Below are 19,009 nucleotides of genomic sequence, written 5' to 3'. Positions count from 1 at the left end.
TCTAGTGGGCTCGGAAAAACCTTAGGATCCCACCAAGGCAGATTCTGGTGCTGCTTAGCAACAAAAGCAGGCTAAAGCAAACCCATCTGATGCAATTAAGTTGCTTCAATCCACTGTGTCCAGGATCGAACACGAGCTGCCCTGTTGGATAACCTCCACGACGACCTCCATGTCCACACGCAACTGATGTTAGGCCTGGGATCTGAAGAGGACAAGCTGGAGAACGGAGGCCATGGAGGATTCTTGGAATCATTTAAGGTAAAGGAGGAGATTTAATGAACTGGCAAGTCTGAGATCTCATCTGAGACATGTGGCCCCAGAAGGCCAAAGATGGGGGATCAGACATAGTGACAGAAGCATAAAGCTTTGGGACAGGACAAAATTTTATTCCATGTCACATCCTTATGGATGGGAATGTGACAATATGAACCGTCTGCTGAATTCAGCCTGAATGGGTTGTACTTCCTCAGGGGAACCATGACCTAGTGAAGGAAACACGCTCTGTTTCTGGTCTGAGACTGGGTGTCTCTGGAAGGAAAAAAGAGCATGCAGGTCTATGTAGAAGTAGCATCTTTCTGACTCTTTGGAGAGCAGGTCATGACAGACGGTGGCTATCTTGACTGTATCCTAGGCAGATGAAGAATCCTTGAACTCTGAGTAGAGAGGTCAAAATTAAAAGAGAGAGGGCAAAAGTGAAAGCCTGAAGTCACCACCTAAGCTTAATCTTGCAAGCTTAGTTTAGGAAACTTGGAAAGAGGTCTTTATGTGAACATCACAGTGGGAGATAAGGAGATAAGGAGGAGTCTGTGAAAGGGAAAGACGCTAGAGAGAAATAAGTGAGCATCTCTGGAGACATTTCAAAGCACAATGTACTTTTCCTTGGTTTGTTTTGATGCCACTGCAACCCCAGAAAGAATGAAAGAGTGGAAAAACTTTTTCATGTGGGATTAAGCAACAGAAGCAATCCAAGACTGCTTAATAAGGGCCCAGAGAGAGTGTGGAATACAGGACACAAAAGTATGGAGAGCTGCAGAAATCGTGCTTAGGAAACAGCTGGAAGATTTTTTGGACAGTAGAGGCTGTCCATCTTTCCCACGTTAAGGGGAGAACGTAATGCAAGGCGGCAGTTAATGCAGAACAACACACGTGATGGAGTGGGCTCGGGGAACAAGAAGACACCAGAAAGTTGCTCATCTTATGGGAGGAAATACGAACATGGTGGCAAACTTAACCACGATGCATGCAAGCATACGTGGAAAGGTTGTAAAAATACGGCGTTCGGCAGGGAATAGGAAGAGATTTTTCGGATGACAGAAGCAAATATATTTCCCCGTAAGCCAATGGGACAACATGAGCCCTTGTCCAGAATGAATGCATTTCCGTTTCAATCAGATGCCAGTTGCAATGCTGTCTCAATCCGTCTTGTGAACCCCAGTATTCCATTAATTCCTTAACTCTGCCAACTTCCCCCGGGAAGCCCAACTCATTCAGGCTGAATCTGGGGACGGTTTCGTTTTGTTACAGCGCCATTCTGTTCTGCAGCTTCTCTGCGTCTCCTGTGCTTTTTATGCACAGATGTGTGTGCCCTTGGAAATATTGAATTCTGCCAAGTGAATAATGTAATGTAATATTGAATGCCTTCGGCATGCCTTGCGGAATTTGTGCGTCCGTACAGGAGCAGGGCATCGAAGCTCAACCGATGGAAACATTGTGCCGCCCCAACTAGAATCAGTGGGATTTATTTTTGAGTAAACATGCAGTGTTTGCAATTTTGCCGAGGACTTTTAAATCTGTATTGGCAGCCTCAAGATCTGGAAAGTTTTTAAAAAGAAGAACAAATTTTCAGGGCAATAAACTTTGCCATGAATAACCCAATTTGGCCACTAAGCTGCTGGTTAAAAGAATGTGAAAAGGACTGTTTCTCATATTGTAGCTGTGAATTTCTGCAGCAGACAGTGGGGGCACATGTCTGCCATTCTCTTTCCCCCCCCCCCCCACCCCCAGCCACAAATGCCTGAAATGTCACTGTTCTGCTTGTCACAAACACCATTTCGGTATGAGCCCCCAGACATGTTAGCATTAATGTTTCCCCTTGCTTCATCTGATATGAAATTGGATTTTCTTGCTTTTTTGGCATTGCAGGGCATCCCAAGGTTTATGAGGAAAGCATCTAGCAAAATAATTGGGCAGCTGCCTTTTACTCTTTGGACAGCCCTTCTGGTCTGCTTGGTAGCTTATTTCATTCTCAGCCTGTTTCCTGTGAATATATAGAGGTGGCCAGAAATGGAAAGGCCCAGTTTCTCTCCAATTAGATCTAAACCAGTCAGGTAGAACTAAGTGGTAGAACATTAGACTCACCTGTAAGTGGATCCCATTGAAGTCAATCACGTGCCTTGAAAGACCTTCCTTTCACTCATCTGCTCTTTCCTTTCTTTCCTCTGTTTCCTTTCATCCTTTCCTTCCGTCCCCCAAATTTTCCCCATCCAAATTTCTCTTTCAGTTTTTGCATTCCAGATTTTCTGTTTTCTGAAGTAGAATCAAGGGCCTGAGAACCTTCCTTTGCCATCATCTTTTAAAATTTATTTTTAAAACTCCCAGCTCTGTGTGGAGTTCTGGATACAGTGGCTACCTCTGTGGCTGCCTTTGGTTCATTTTGCTCTTCCGGCCTCTTTTTGAGTTATCACACGTACATAAATAAAACAAGGCAGAAAGGCGGACTGGCTGGGATCCTAGGGTTACTTGCTCCAGGGAGGCTGTTTTGATGTCTGCCCTGTACACAGTTCCAAGGCATGTGGGGACTGCTCTGAAGCCATGCATCAAACTTTTGGCATCTGTCCCAATGTCCCTGATGTTCTGTTACCAATCCAAGACCTTCAGCCCAGTCTTCTTGCGACTGGACTGCTTTGGGGAAGACCTGCTTTGCTTTGTGGCTTGTTGGGTCCAGGACATTGTAAAGTTCTCTTTGAGAAATGGGGTGACCCCAGCCTCCTTCAGAGACACAGGAAGCAGGTGGCTTCTGAAGAAACCCAACCTGGTCTCAGGCATGGAAGATAATTCTAGGCTTAGAATTGCTAACATGCCCTCCTTGGACAAGGAACGCCAGTGCGTAGTTGCTGATCATCTCCAGGTGTTCTTCAGGCTGATTTTCTAGATCCATCCCGCTGCCCTTGTGTCCTTCTGGTGTGACTTTGAGAGAAGTGCAGCCCTGCTCCTTCTCTTGGACCTCTTCTCTTGAACCACGACAGCCTTCTGGGTCGGCTGGCTGGGTTGAGAGCTTGGGATGCTGTTTTGTAGGGTGCCCATTCCTATTTGGTTGGCCATTTCCGGAAGGTGGTGTTGAGGGCTGCTTTGTTTCATGGCAATTGCATCCACAGGGCTAAGATTTATACCCCATGCTATGAAGTCCCTGTGGGGGATGGGCTGAGATGTCATCAAGATGCCAATGACACTGTGCTCTTCCCTCCACTTGTCTAACTCAGGTGGGACAGTGGCTTCCCTGACTGGTGCCTGAGCAGGGACATGGACTAAAAGGGGACCAATCCACTAAAGACTGGATGGAACTCCAATTAAGGGGTGGCCCATCTGCCTGGTTGCGTGGTAGCCAACCTGTTCCGGAGGTGGGGGGGTGTCCCTTGAAAGACCAAGTGCACATCATGGAGGTGTTCATATCACTTCCTGAGCTTTGGAGGTTTGGTCGCTATTCCAGCTGTGTCCCCATCTGGACTGGGTTAGCCTGGCAATAATTATCCACAGTCCAGGAGCCTTCTGGTTGAATTGCTGCGATGGAATTGTGGCTTTGGGGGAAGACCCCAGAAGTGTTGTTTGGGGCCTCCCCTTGTTGATGACATGGCCATTCACAACTTCACTGTTGTATTTTATCATGTTGCTTTTATTCTTGGGGACTTCCTGGAAAACTCCAGTTATCGGAGTAACAAGTAAATCCATGCTTGGAATAAGGGTCTCCTCTTAGATACACCTGATCAGACCCTCAGGTCATCTTTGGTGGCCCTTCTCTGGGTGCATCTCCTGACGGAATTTAGGCAGGCAGCTTCAAGAGAGAAGTCCTTCTCTGGTTCAGCCCCCTGCTTAAGAAATACACCCCCCCCCCGCCGCAAAGAAGTCATCCTTGTTATCTTTTCAGCAACAGCCAAAGACCCTTCCTTTCTTCCAGGCATTTCTGAGACTGGTTTTTAATTCTTCATAAAATATCGCACCTATCTGCATTTATCTATCCCTGCATAGCTTATCAGTTTGTACTGTATCTTATTCTTTAAAATGTTTATACTGTTTTTTATCTTTCTAACTATTTGTATTGTCATATGTTCCTTTCAGGGTTTGCGATCTCTTCAAAGAATGGGCAGACTAAATGTGCAGACTTGATTGGGTAGATTGTTCATTAAGAACAATTCTTAATTAATTAATTAAGAAACAAGCCAGTAAACAAATACATAGGAGGACAAATTCCTGCTTTAAAAAAGTTTGATATTCAAGCCGTTTCTGAAGCTGGTACACAATTCTAATGATTGCACTGAGAGTCATTTCTTTTTGGTAGCATTTTAATGTTTTTGGGGTACTTGTGGTGCTGATAGGGTAGATTTTGGAGTACACATCCAAGTCCAGCCCCATCAGGGGGTGTCCCAAAATGCCATCAAACCTTTTGAAGTCAGTGAAGCAAAATGCATTACCTCTTAAAGCACTCCACTCTTGCTAAGATTTTTTTTTTAAAAAGCCTAGCATCTGAAACGACTGGATTGCACCACTGGTGCAGTTCTTCTTAATCCTTAGACATGCCTGACTTTCACCAGACCGTGTCCCATAATAACTACAGATACGTTCAGGAGCTCTAACCACAGGGATAGGCAGGTATGCTGAGTTTTGCATTCTGCCTGAGCCTGACTTGGGTAGCAGGGTGAACTAATGGATCTCTGCCTGTGTAAGCCGATGATCTCTCTGTCTCTGTAGTTGTGTACCTAACATTAATAAACCACACATTGTGGATTTTTCTTTTGTTTTGTCTTGCTTTATTTTGAATAAATATTTGCGTGTGCGCCTTCGTGGACACTAAATGGGGGTCAGACTAGATGGCCCAAGAGACCCCTTCCAACTTTCTATGTTTCGTGCATGTGTGACATGGGACATTTGGAAATGATTGGCCCAGCTTTCCATGTACTTACATGGGGCTCGGCTATTCTAGTGTAGCATGTCCAAGACTGATTTAGTTTTTTGAGTCTTTTTATGCTCCTTCTCAGGGCAAAGCCCTGAGATACCAGCTTAGGCCACCTCACTTTAAAGCCGCAAGCTAATGCGGTTTGCAGGTCAGTCATGCGTCTTTGCAAATAACGTAGGGTAAAATTCTGCACTGCAAAAAGTCCTCCAGTTCCCAGCCTGGGCTTGGATGGATAAATTCGTCAGCCTACGTTTGTCCCACATTTTATTTATTTGTTTTGTTTTTATACTGCCCCACAGCCCTTTTTCTCCCAAGCATGCAGAATGTTGTATATTTGGGTAAATTTTTCACCCAGACCAAACCGAAACGAATACTCACTTTTCCTTCCTCGTTTCTCAGTTGTAAGTGGGGTTTGTGAAATGGGCCTTTGGCGGCACTGGAATCGCCCGATCTGAGACGGACTCCACGCCTGAAGGGACCTTGCCAGAAGTCCCTCACCCATTTTTTAAGACCAAAAAAACCCAACAAACCCAACGGGAGAGCCAGTGTGGTGTAGCGGTTAAAAGTGTGGGACTGGGACTCAGGCAACCTGGATTCGAGTTCCCACTCGGCCATGGAGCCCACTGGGTGACTTTGGGCCAGTCACAGACTCTCAGCCCAACCCACCTCACAGGGTTGTTGTTGTGGGGATAAGATGGAGGAGCAGAATATGTAAGCTGCCTTGAGCCCTTTGTAGGAAAAAGGCAGGATATAAATCAATCAATCGATCAATAAAACCCATAAATAAAATGCATCATAACAATAATGATATAACATAACAAAAACACAATAATAAAAGGTAAATGATAAAGTGCCCCCAGCACCCCAGGGACCAATGCTACCACCATTCACAAACTATAACAATTTATAATATATAATATACTTCAATCATTTCCAAATCCCCTCCAGAAGTTCATATAATCTTGACTGGGTTTACAGCCTTTGCCTTGTATCAGTACTGCTTTTACAAAATCTTCCCAGATTCCATTATATTCATTTGCTTTCATTGACCCTCTTTTAATTTTTATTTCTGTCATCAGTTTATCATTAATTACCATGTTCCATATTTCATTATACCGGGACCTTGCCAGAAGTGTCCAATCTCCCCATATTGGGGAGCCTCAGAATGGGGAAAACTGGTGGCCACTGCTGAGTTGGCAAGTGGCCACTGAAGACTTTCCTAATGCAGCATCCCTGATCCCAGCGTAATTAATAATGGTAACTTGCATGCCCAGCTGCTGGACCATGGCACCCAGGAAGAGCTCGTCACCCTGGTGGGACATGGGGGTCTGCCAGTATCTGGACCTCCTGGTCTTCTCCTGCCTTGAGATGGTACTGTGTATGACTTCGCTGACTTCAAATGGCATTGGGCTTGGGGCGGGGGGGCATCTGATCTTTCAGGCCCAGATGTTTGTGAGTCACCAGAATTTTTCCCAGGAGCCTCTCATGCAATGCCAGGCCCGGCCTGCTGTTGGGAGCGAGCGTAAGGGTGGGCTCGGGCAGGTGTTCCCATGGGAAACGAGTCTGACACTTTTGCTGATTTGGATTCAGAAGGAGTCAGCAGATATTTTGATGGGCTTGAGCAGCAGGGGGTTGTTCAAGGACCTGGGAGGAAATGGAAGTGTAAGAAAGTAGTCCATGAGCAGGTTTGGCTAGATCCTGGGAACAGTATGGAGAAGGGGCTTCTAAGACTGGGGAATCCTCAAACAGCGACCATCCCCTCCCTTCAGAGCTGCTCCCTAGGTCAGGTATCAGCACAGTTGAGAAGTGTGTGGAATGGAGATGAACAGGTTCCACAGTGCCCTTCCCAGACAGTTGGGTCACAAATGCTCTCAGAAGGAGAGTTTCAGATTGCAGGTGCGAGACTGTGCTCAACGAACCGCTTTGTGCATGCTCAGAGACTCTCTGATGATTTACAAGTGGCAACAACAAAGAGTGTTTGCAAGAGAAACAGCCTGAGGCTGGTGGTGATAGTTGGAGGGAGATATTGCAACTCGAGACACCCGCGTCTCTTTCCGGTGCAAGAACATTATGGATCCAAGGCTATATCCAGAGGTACAGGCATCTTTTGGGGTGCGATGCAGCTCTGGTGTGTAGGACAGCTGGGGCGTCTCCCACACAGGGGTGGCCTGGCCATGGTGGCTGATGCATGAAGTCTGTTCCATGATGCAAAAGGGTCCTGAGCTGGGTAGCGTCCATCTCAGGGACATCTTACCAGTTAGACAAGCCCTGACTCATCTGTGCCACTCAGAAACATGACCTTTTTTCCAGCAAGCATTCCCAAGAAGGCAGCAGTGACATAACATGCAGGACATAATCATGGTCTTAGGTTGCATTTTTTGCATCACTGAGACATTTCTTTTGAGAGCAGCAGTTCGTAAAGATGTCACACGAGTGCGGCCCTGTGCATTTCGCGGCAAGTTGCCGGGCCATGTTTGTTCCAGGGTTGTTCTACTCAATCAGGAAATTGCGCTGTCAGGCAGGTTTGGGTTTTATGTGTAGCAATCCCTGCAGAAAGGGAGGTAAAGGCGAGAGCATCCATGGAGTTGGAGAAGCATGGCTGGCCACCATTGGCTAGTCTTAGACTCTGAAATTCATGGTCCTGTAAGACCTTCCCTCCTATGATGGCAATGGGTCTTCACTGAATTTCAGTGAGTGTCTCTGCGCATTTTGTGGAGAGAAGCTCTAGACTTTGCTCCAGTGTTGTTCCCAGGCAGCCCTGTAGATCAAGAAGGGGAACAAAAGGTGCCTTTTTCTCCTGCAAATATTTCAGGAGAGAAGCGACGTGATGAGTGCCCTATTTTCACAGGACATGATGTATTGGAATTCCAACACATTTTGGTTCCCCCTTGAACCAAAAAGTGGATTGGAAAGCCAAGATTTCAGAACAGCTCTGTAGGAGGATGTGTGGTCTTTCATTGCAGAACTGCAATGAAAGAAATTCCGCCAACCTTCTAGAGTATAATAGATCACATGTATGGAAAGATGGCATCTTACACTTGAGGCATGGCAGCTCATTCCCCAGTCCCTCTTCAAAACATCCATGAAGCGGTTGCAGAACTCTTGCTGTGCTTCCCCTGCTGAAGAATCGCTCTTAAACGTTTATCAGAATCTGCTGGAGTTTAGGTCCCGGTGGGAGACTCTTCCCCAAAATGTCTCCTTACAGATCCTTGGGTACAACGGTGATGCATGCATGCAAAAATTCTTAGCTGCCTCTTTAATGTGCTGTATTCCTGAATGTCTTGACTTTCATTTGGGACTGCAGAAGATTCCATTTTGGTTTGGGGTGATCCAGCTTTCCTTCCAAACAGACCGGTGTTGGAGTGAACTGGTTTGAGGTTGGGTGAAATGACAACGATGACACATCCCCGTGAGGTAGGCTGGCCAGAGAGGCCAGTAAAAGTTCACCCAACAAGCTCACTCAGAGCTTGAACCCGGATCTCCACAGCCTCATCCCGACATGTTAGCCACTGCATTGCTTCAATCCTCTTCCACAAAACGTTGCAGCATGGGATGCTTCTTTTCAGCAGGATGCCAGCTAACCATGGCTTCTTCCGGGATTCTCCATCCTACCTCCATTCACTGGGTTGTGGAATCTTAATCCGCCCCCTTTTCTTGTTTTCGCCTGGCAGAGGGCCATCCGAGTCCGAAGCCACTCCATGGAGACCATGGTGGGAAGCCAGAAGAAACACCAGAGTGGAGGGATTCCCGGGAGCTTGAGTGGGGGCATTGCCCACAACAGCATTGAAATAACCAAGACCACCTTCTCGGTAAGTAGAGTAAACCAGGGGTGTCTTCAGGGATCTCTGCTTTCTTGTCCAATAACTTTAGCCTTCTCCTGGGCTGAAGCTGGGGGGATCTCTTCCTTTTGTGGAAACAGCAATGCATGAACATAGCACTGATTGGCTGGGCCAGAGGGCACCATACACCTTTATCCTTCCTGTGAGGCTAAAATGAAACAGGAAGAAAATGTGTGAATTTGCAGATCCTTTGTCTTCTCAGCCTCCAGTGGCAGCAGTGGCAGTGAAGAATCAGTCAAGAAGCCCCATCAAGAGGCGGTCCGGGCTGTTCCCGCGCTTGCACACTGGGTCCGAAAGCCAGGTGGAGCCCCGGACTCGAAGGTAACTGAATAAAGCAATACGACCTTGGAGTGGTATATTGTCCCAAGGGTCTTTGACAAACCTTACAGAAGGAGCATCTCCTTCCACACATGCCCGCCCGCCCCTTAAGATCCGGGGCAGGTGCCCTTCTCCAGGTGCCCTCCCTGAAGGAGATTAGGAGAGTGACTACTCAGGGAAGGGCCTTCTCTGTAGTGGCCCCCCAATTATGGAATTCGCTCCCCAGAGAGGTTCCCCCAGAGCCATAACTTTATACTTTTTGGTACCAGGGCCAAAATCCTTTTATTTTCCCAATGTTTTAAGACCTGATTGTTTTAATTGGGGTTTTATTATTAGCTAAATTTTAGGACTCTGTTTTTGTTTTTAACATTTTGTATTGTTAAGCCATCCTGAGACTTCAGTAATGGGACAGTCTACAAAAGATTTAAATACATAAATACTTCCAGTTTAGCTCCTTCATGTTGCCTCACCCATGCCTTTTGCCTCACAGTGTTCTATTTCAAAACCGAGTGATGATATACTAAGGACAGATAGGAGAAATCTGTGGAACTCATTGTCTCATGATATATCCACTGGCTTACATGGCTTTAAAAGGCAAATAGACATAGAGGAATGGGATTCAGGGGCCCAAACCAAAAGAATTGGCCAGGTTTTTACTCCCCTGCGTAGAAATTTCATGAATCCTTACTGGTGTCTTGGTGACTGATGGATCATGAGACCTTGCTTGTAGGAGGACAGGGAGGTGTGGTCCAGAAAGGGCTTCAATTGACTGTGGTGCACAACATCTGGTCAGAAAGAGGAGAGGCACACCACAGCCTGAGAAAGGCCCCCAAGTGGCCCTGGTGGAAGCTCCTGGAACCATCCCGTCTCTTGCTTAGCAACTTATCAGATGCCTTCTTCCTTCTCTTCACAGTGACAGTGGCTCAGGAACACCAAAGACTCCAGACGGGGGACATACCTCTCAAGAAGTAAAGTCAGAAGCTTCCTCGAACCCGAGTTCTCCGGAGATCTGCCCCAGCAAAGAGAGGTAAATTGGGCTTCCTAGAGACAGCTGATTGGCCAATGTGGGAGCAGAACAGTGGAGCTGGGAGGCCTTTGGTCAGATCCAGCAGGTACTCATTCCCTGCAGATTTCAGATTAAGACTCTTGGTATCGCCTGTTTGCAAGTCATGCACCAAAAAGGGGCATGCTCACTTGATTTCGGACTGGGGGTCCTCCAGTGTTTTACTTCAAGGGTTGGACAAGAAGCACGAAAGGAGCTGGAGAGCTTGGCAAAGGTCAAATGGACAGTGTTCTGAACCAATCTGCAAATTTTAAATAGAGACAAAAGAGTGCAAAAGCAGCCATTCTGTTATGAGGCCGTGCTGGTTCAGGAGCATAATTCAGTGACTCAGAACCCCAGAATCTGGGGAGAATTTGCTACACGTTCCTGGTTTTAACCGTCTGCTTTCTTCTTGTTTGCTGCAAGGCCATTCATTAAACTCAAAGAGAACGGACGGTCCAATATCTCCCGTTCATCTTCCAGCACCAGCAGTTTCAGTAGCACGGCAGGAGAGAACGAAAATATGGAAGAATATGAAAACCTGGTAAGGCACCGTTCCAGTTCTGGTTTTGATGGGTCTTTGGAGCAACCAGGTTTTCGGAGCCTAAGCAAAGCATGTTAACTTTTTCCATAACGCCTCTGCCCCACTGCTTCTTCAGTTCCATGTTACCCTTCCAACTGTCTAACAACCTCTTCGACCTCTCTTATGCTCATCTCTGACCTACCAATCAGCCCCCTCCACGTGGTTCTTCTCCACCCACCTAGGGAGGACAAGTTGAACACTTAGCCTCTGATGGACCCTGGCTTGCTTTCTGAAAAAGGATGAACTTCATGGGTAGAGACCTGTTCTCCCCTGCAGAGGAGGGCAGGATGCACTCCAACGGAGCAAAACTCAAGGAACCAAGGTTCAATTCGGATGGCAGGAAGTACTTCCTGACCGTTAGGACCCCAAGGGTGTGGAATGGGCTTCCATGGGAGGTGGCTGAGGCCCCATCAGCCTATTGAGGGTAGGCTAGACATGAATATAGTAGGCATGTGGAGCTGGCCTTGGGTCAGACTAGATGCCCTGGGAGGCCTCTTCTGACTCACTCTGTTTCTATGGTTCTATGTTCTGTGTTCCATAATTCCATAATTCCATACCCAATAGGAGTGTATTGTTATACATTGTATTGCTTGGGGTTATACCTTCATTTCTGAACAAATTTGCAGTTTGACAAGGGAATGGTGGCTTAGAAGGTTGATGGGGTCTCCGTCACTGAATACCTTCACACAGTGGTTCAGCAGCCTCTTATTCCAATCTGAGTGGAGATTGGGTTGCATTCTTCACTCGGTCATATCGTTCACTGGAGAACCTTTTGCTAGTCTCCAAGCTCTCTTCAGAAGACCCTCACCACTGGCCACATTGTGTTGGAATGATGGGAGCTGTAGGCAGGGATGAATGTGCTTGGTTTGCTTTCTATGACATTTAGCTTTAGAGCAAGCACAAGGTTGTCCCATACCATCAGAGCGATACGGCAGTGGAACCGGCTGCCTGCAGAGGTGGTGGGCTCTCCCACACTGGAGACATTCAAGAAGAAACCGGACAGCTCTCTGAGTGGGGTGGTGTCATGTGGTGTCCTTCAGCAGCAGGGGGTTGGACTCGATGGCCTTCATGGCCCCTTCCAACTCTACTATTCTATGATTCTATGATCTCTGTATCAGTTTGCCATGTGTGTTTTGGAGAAGTCGATCTGAAAATTAATATGCATGCAGAAGGTTTCCAAATGTCCTGTGTTTGCATACATAGAAACATAGAAACAGAGCGAGTCAGAAGGGGCCTCTTGGGCCATCCAGTCTGACCTCCAGCACCAGCCGGCTCCACTCACGACATGCCCACCATGTGCATGTCCAGCCTATCTTTGAACACACTCACCGATGGGGCCTCAACGACCTCTCGTGGAAGCCCGTTCCACACCCTCGGGGTCCTGACTGTCAGGAAGTGCTTCCTGGCATCCAAATGGAACCTTGGCTCCCTGAGCTTGGCTCCATTGGAGCACGTCCTGCCTTCCCCTGCAGTGGAGAACAGGTCTCTACCCAACTCCATGTGACATCCCCTCACATACCTGTATGTCGCCAACATATCCCCTCTGAGTCTCCTCTTCTCCAGGCTGAAGAGACCCAGCTCCCTCAGTACATGAGTGTGCACATTAGTTTATTTAATTTCCAAGTACCTGAAAGCCCAAGAGCTCTGTATGCAAAACTTTCCCTTATGTATGCAGTTTTCTCCAGTGTGTGCATTCTGGGAAGCCAGCATCCCTGGTGGATGCAGTTCCTCATTTTTTGATCATGGAACTGCACTCTCACATTTGGAAGACTGTGAAAAACTAAGAATAACTGCTGTGGCTCACATATTATTCGGGGAAATGTGAAGTATATTAAAATGCAAATCCAACCCATTTCATCCTCATTCCCAGTTGTAGGCCAAAACATCTGGTGGAGGGATTCAGCTGCGGAAAGTTTGCTTAGCCTACAGAGCTTTCTGGGCAGGTTTTCACAATTTCATCTCTTTCTACTTGGGTTGAAGTTTCTGGCTTAGGTGCTTCCTCACCATGCCACGACGCAGCTTAATCTCTCTTCCCTCCTTCAGGGCAGTCAACCCTCCACAGTGTCCCCTTTCAAGCAAGACGTCTTCATCTACAGCCCTTCCCAAAGCATTGAGAATCCAGTTTTAGCATCTGCTTCAACGCCCGTGATCATGAGTAGGAGTCCCACAGGTGAGTGGAGCCAAACCTTCTGCAGTAGTCCTTTGCACAGGGCTGCTACCTAGCAGGGGATGGCCGAAGTTCCAACTGTGGCATGACCACATATTTCAAGGACCTTCTCTGGGCGTTCCCCCTTTTCTTCTTATTGTGAGATGTTGCTAGAGGCTGATGATTCTAAGAAGCTGAAGGAGATGCACCTTCTCTTCATTTCGACCTCTTAAGCTTCCATCTGGAAGTGTGTACATCCTTCATCAACCAGATCTTCCCATGCCTGGTCCTAACATCAAAGAAGAGTGCATTTCTCTAGCCACTAGATGCTGTTAGGTGGCTGTCCAAGCCCCAGCTTTGAAGCACCTTCTCCCCATCCTCATAGTTGGTGTGGTTCCTTCCATGCCAGCTGTTGCTCCAAATTTACAGGGGCAACTTTGCAGCTGCCATGAGTTTGGTGTGTGAGTCCTGGGTTTCAAGGAAGGAGGAGTGAAGTTCCACCAAGGTATGAGGACTCCTGTTTGCCCACAGGAACAAAAGACACAGACAGGTGAAATCAGCCACCTGTGTCTTTTCTAGGGTGGAGGAACCCTAACCTCCATGCTCCTTCTGTCCTTGCTTTTATCTCTGACTTTGGAGGATGAGAGATCAGTTCCTTCTTACGGTGTTGAGCCATTTTCCCCCCAGAAGACATTCATTTTTGGGAAAGGTTCTTAGATTTTTCTTCTTCTCTTCTCCCTCCACCTGCAAGAAAAAGGAGGTCGCTTTGCAGAAAGTTCTGTGAACAGTTTTGGGGGCAGCTCCCATGTTTCCTCACTAGGCTCCATGACAATGCTAGGTTTAGGCATTAGAGAAAAGGACAGATGGCAGTTGCTCTGACCAAGTAGTTCCTGCTTCTGGCAGGAGAAGGGGGAACTTAAACTGAAGCTGTCCTCCTACCATGACTGGTGGTGACCTCAACCCTTGAGAAACGTGGAGATCATCTTGTCTTCCTAAAAGAAATCTGTGACTTGGGTCCCACTGTTTTTCTGCCTAGAAATAGGGTAGAGAACTTCGAGAGGCATCCCCCTACAGCTCTACTTCCCATGGAATGGTTTTACTTCCCAGGGGTATATACACAAGCCAGAAACAGCAATTGGGAAAGAATTCAGAATAATCATGAACTACTTTCTCTTGGTGGATTTAGACCTGTTTATTTATCAAGTGGGACTGCAAGTGGTGCAATGGTTTAAACTGCTGTGCTGCTGGGCTGGTAGATCGAAAGGTCGCCAGTTCGAATCTGCACAACAGGGTGAGTTCCCATTGCTCCGTCCCAACTCCTGCCAACCTTGCAATTCGAAAGCATGCAAATGCAAGTAGATAAAAAGGTACCACTTTGGTGGGCAGGTAACAGCGTTCCGTGCACTTCGGTGTTTAGTCATGCCGGCCACATGACCATGTTATTTGTTTTTCGGCACCAGGCGAAGACCTTTTTATTTAAGTGGCATTTTAACTGTTAATATTATTGGATTTTATCTGGCCAGGGCGGCTTATTTTATATTGTAATTTTGTATTTTAATCTAATGTTTATATTTTTTTAATTTAATGTTTATAATTATTTTAATTGTTGTAAGCTGCCCTGAGGCTTTGGCGAATGGGGCGGCATAAAAATATTTTAATAAATAAATAAATAAAATAAACTGTAAACCATCTGTGGACAAACGCTGGCTCCCTTGGCTAGGAAACGGAGATGAGCACCGCCCCCTAGAGTCAGGCATGACTGGACTTAATGTCAAGGGGAACCCTTTACCTTTATTTATCAAGTAACCTGGAGCAAATGTTGTTTTGTTGACTTGTTCCAACAGATCTAAAGAGCAGGAATTCTCCAAGGTCAAATCTAAAGTTTCGCTTTGATAAGCTCAGCCATTCAAGTTCTGGTCCAGTAAGTATGAGACTGCCTTATCCTAGGTCAAGCCAATAATCCCTCCAGCCCAGAAAGGTCTATTACACTCATCTCCAACTTGGTGTCTTCCACACCTCCTGGACTGCAACTGCTGTAGTGGATGGGAATTTTGCAATTGCACTCCAATGCGACTGGAGGACAACCAGGCCAAGGAAGGCTGGCCCACCATGTCTCTGGTGACTTCAGCCTGGGTTCCTTTCAGGGAAGGGTGGGATCTAAACATAACTTCATGCCAGTCCCATCCTTGTGGTTGGAGTTGCAGGGACCATACCTGGGACCTTCTGTGCAGAAAGTACACGGCCTGCGGTTAAACTGTATCATCTCTGTAATCATGGCACAGATATGCAAAGGTGCACATCTGTAGGGAGCAGAGTGTGCTTGGGTGTGTCTGTGATGAGAGCTGGGGTGCAAGGGAGAAGGCTGGCTTATGTGCATGTTCACACATGCATCCACACCTGCAGATGACCAGCCATAGTGTTGCATGCACTTCTTGGGCCAAAAAGTTGCCCATCCCCATTTGGAGATTCTTGGCAGAGTGAGCCAGGTGCGCCCAATCTCAGTTGAAGTGAGACAACCTGTTTTCTTTCTTCACAGATGCACTAGTGGGAAGCTGGGACTGTGGACCTGGGAAAGGGTAAGCATGTGTTATAAACTGTGGCTGCTGGGATGCGTCTTCATAAAAATGGTAATGATGGATAATAGAGTAATTAAGGATAGAAATATTACAAATCATGCACAACAACACAAAATGACAAGGGAAGGGTGTTGGCCCAGAGAAAAACCTTCTCCCCAACACAATTGCCTTCTCTTGACTAGGATGTGTTGGAGCTTTAACAAGGTGATCCATCACGGAATTTGTTAGGGGTGTGAATTCTGAAGATCTCTTTCAAACATTTGTCTTGGTGATACAAGTTACGGAGGGATGGTTTGTGGAATTCTGTTTCATTCAGGCCTGATGCAGGATTCCACAGTGGTTCCACCCCAGAAGGAGCAGAGGACTCTCTGTCATCCCCTGCTGATGATTGTGGCAAAAGTTTTGCACACTTTTTTTCTGAGCCCCTCCCTTTGCAAAAATTGGGTCTTTTCCTGAAGGGAAGATCTTGACATTTGTACAATGGGGTTGGAATTTGTGTTAATAAAAATATTTTTATTTTTGTGATCTTGTGGTAGTGTGTATAATTACAAGTTCTGCTGCTAGGTAGCTCCACAGAAACATATTTTCTGCTTTTCATATCCTTGTCCATTTTATCCTTTCTCTTCATTTAGCCCAGCAAAGCCAAAGTCTCTTCTTGAGAAAGAACTTACCAGTTTTCCACACGCTCAGAAGTGGCAGGTTGTTTGCCGAGCAGGGAATAGAATAGGACCACTTGCAATCCTGTGCATTCGCACAAGATCACATTTTTAAAAAATGAAAAAGCACCACCCCATTTGTACAAACTTCAAGATCTCCTCCGCTGCATAAAAAGATCCAATTTGCATGGATGGGCACTATTAAACTAACAGAATCCACAAGCAGGATCAACTTGCCTCAAATTGAGTCGGTGCTAGTGAGGGAGAAACAGAACAGAACCTGCTAGGTAGAACCAGAGAAGTGGGTCAAGATGGGGACGCCAAGGGAGAATTCTTGGTAAGTCTGCTTTTCAGGTGGAACTAATAGGACCCCCTCCTTCAACCCTAAAACAGTGAGCACTGCTTTAAAAGTGGAAAATCATATTCTGCCCACCCCTCTCCAGGAACTCTGCACTTTTAGAGAAAACTCTTTGCTTCTTGAAATAGCCATTTATGCTGCCAAAGCTAAAACTGATGAACTTATTTATTTAAAACTTTTATATACTGTCTACTACCAAGGCCTCAGGACAATCTTACCATAAAAAAAAGTGGAGCATAGCATCCAAACTGGTTTTCTATACAGATTTTCTATATTTTTTCCTATATTTTTATTTTATATTTTTAACATATATTTTAAAACTATATAGCCACCTAGGAAGGCCTTGGTAGTTATAGGTGGCCTAGAAATACATGAATGAATGAATGAATGAATGAATTTTATTATATTCAATTATATTTTATATATTGAATATATTTTTATATTCTATATAAATTTTCCGGATAACTTTCTAACATATGGTGCCATGCTAGGCAAAGCTCACATCCTGGCCTAAATGTTTTCCCCACATTGTTGTCTTTTGCAGGGCATTTCAGTTTGTTTTCTTTTGTAAGAGGGAGAGTTCTCTTGGTGAAGGCGGGCAACTATTTACTGCACCAAGCGCCCTGGCCGCATACGAATTGTCCCTCACGGAAGCCGCTGTTTCCTTCGAACCACAAAGAACTGTCACCTTCCTCCATCTCTTCTGCTAGAGAAGACACCTCTGGTGATAGAGATACTCTCAACAGGTGGTGGGACTCTTGTATTCTGGCTCCATCCCTCTGGGTTCAAAGGATGTCTTATGGAGATGAGTTTTCCACCCTGTTTACTTGAATCGGCTGCTCACGTTCTTTCCTTGGGTATTTCAACACTCGCTAGACACCTGTGCCCGTGTACTTAACTGTAGCTGTTCGACTTAAGCTCATGCGTGAGCCCTGCTCTTTCGGTCTGTCTTTTGAGAAGTCACTTTGGTAACTATGAATAACCACCCTTTGCTGTATCGTGGGTTAGTTTCTTACCCACCTGGGTCTCAAAAATCTGGGTTCAAGTGCCCCCCCCTTTTTGCTAATGTAGCCTTCAGACTTGACTATCACAGTGTTCTTGACGTGGGTATTTTTCATTTGAGGACAGTGTCTGCTTTGCCAAAATCCTTCTCTTCTGGGACTCATGCCCAGCCAAATGCATGTTGAACCTCAGGACCATAGGCTCATCTGAGCTCCCCGGGAATCCAGTCTGGCTCTACAAGGTTCCCAGATAGCTGCACCTCCGTTCCTTAACTTTCCATCCTTTAGTGGGTTCTGGGGTTTTACTATTTCCCCCCAAAGTTGGAAGTGCGTTTCCTACTGACCAGCAGTTGTAGCTTTAAGTTAAAGCGGGAGGGTATTTTTGGTTGTACCCCTTTTGCTTTTGGCTCCACTCAGCTTAGAATGCAGCCCTTGAAAGCTGAGTGATATTAGGGATGTGTGTTTTAGGAGTTAAATTCCCTGAACTCAGCTCCTGAACTTTGGTTCACTTCCTTGTGGCTGTTGAGCAAGCAGAGTTCCTCTTCCACACAACGTATAACGACCTTTATTTTGCTGGACGTGATGCAGAAGAAGGTTCTGGTTGCACAACCATCATGCCATGAGCATTTTCAGAGCTCCTCTCAGCTGGTCTTACTTCCTGCGCATCACAGGAAGTCCACAAATGCTAGAGGGATGGATTCGTGGAGCCTCAGGCAGAGGTTCAGTGTTTCCAGAAGCAAACAGTTGCTGCCTCCAGGGCACACTAGCTTTGAAGATGGAAGGTCCACTGGAGAGTCCTCATCAGGATGGGCCTCGCCTCTTGCATGGATTTTCTCAATCTCCCACGAAAGCCATTGAGATGCCTTCAGAGCATCTCATGGAAGTAGCCTCCAACCTGAAGCTGACATGATGATAAGTGTGATCTGACGTCATCCTGAAGGCTCCATTATTCAAATTTGATTCCCAAAGGGGAAGGTGCAGAGTAAAAGGTAAAGGTTTCCCCTTGACATTAAGTCCAGCCATGCCTGACTCTCAGGGGCAGTGCTCATCTCCGTTTCCTCCGTTCCTTCCTGCTCATCTCCGTTTCCTCCGTTCCTTCCTGCTCATCTCCGTTTCCTCCGTTTCCTCCGTTCCTTCCTGCTCATCTCCATTTCCTCCGTTTCCTCTGTTCCTTCCTGCTCATCTCCGTTTCCTGGCCGAGGGAGCCAGCACTTGTCCGCAGACAGTCTCCGTGGTCATGTGGCTGGCATGACTAAACACAGAGGTGCTGTTACCTTCCCATCGAAGTGGTACCTTTTTATCCACTTGCATTTGCATGCTTTT

At 46.4% G+C, this 19,009-nt stretch overlaps 1 protein-coding gene across 6 annotated transcripts in view; it reads left to right on the top strand.

The window, feature by feature from the left end:
• Positions 1-17,619, top strand: part of RAP1GAP2 (RAP1 GTPase activating protein 2) — a 125,688-nt gene extending 108,069 nt beyond the window's left edge. For all 6 annotated transcript variants that reach the window (XM_044430517.1, XM_044430519.1, XM_044430518.1 and 3 more), the window contains 9 exons: positions 124-258; positions 8,839-8,976; positions 9,209-9,327; positions 10,238-10,351; positions 10,793-10,910; positions 12,993-13,119; positions 14,940-15,016; positions 15,632-15,671; positions 17,230-17,619. In XM_044430517.1, the coding sequence (XP_044286452.1) occupies positions 124-258; positions 8,839-8,976; positions 9,209-9,327; positions 10,238-10,351; positions 10,793-10,910; positions 12,993-13,119; positions 14,940-15,016; positions 15,632-15,640 (837 nt within the window). In that variant the 3' untranslated portion in view covers positions 15,641-15,671; positions 17,230-17,619. The remainder of the gene's footprint in view (positions 1-123; positions 259-8,838; positions 8,977-9,208; positions 9,328-10,237; positions 10,352-10,792; positions 10,911-12,992; positions 13,120-14,939; positions 15,017-15,631; positions 15,672-17,229) is intronic.
• Positions 17,620-19,009: the final 1,390 nt, after the last annotated feature.

Source organism: Varanus komodoensis, unplaced genomic scaffold, assembly GCF_004798865.1.
Source record: "Varanus komodoensis strain SLA01 unplaced genomic scaffold, ASM479886v1 scaffold20_1, whole genome shotgun sequence".
Taxonomy (NCBI): Eukaryota; Metazoa; Chordata; class Lepidosauria; order Squamata; family Varanidae; genus Varanus; species Varanus komodoensis.
Note: the sequence above shows the minus strand (reverse complement) of the source record. Positions and strands in the feature narration are given on the sequence as shown.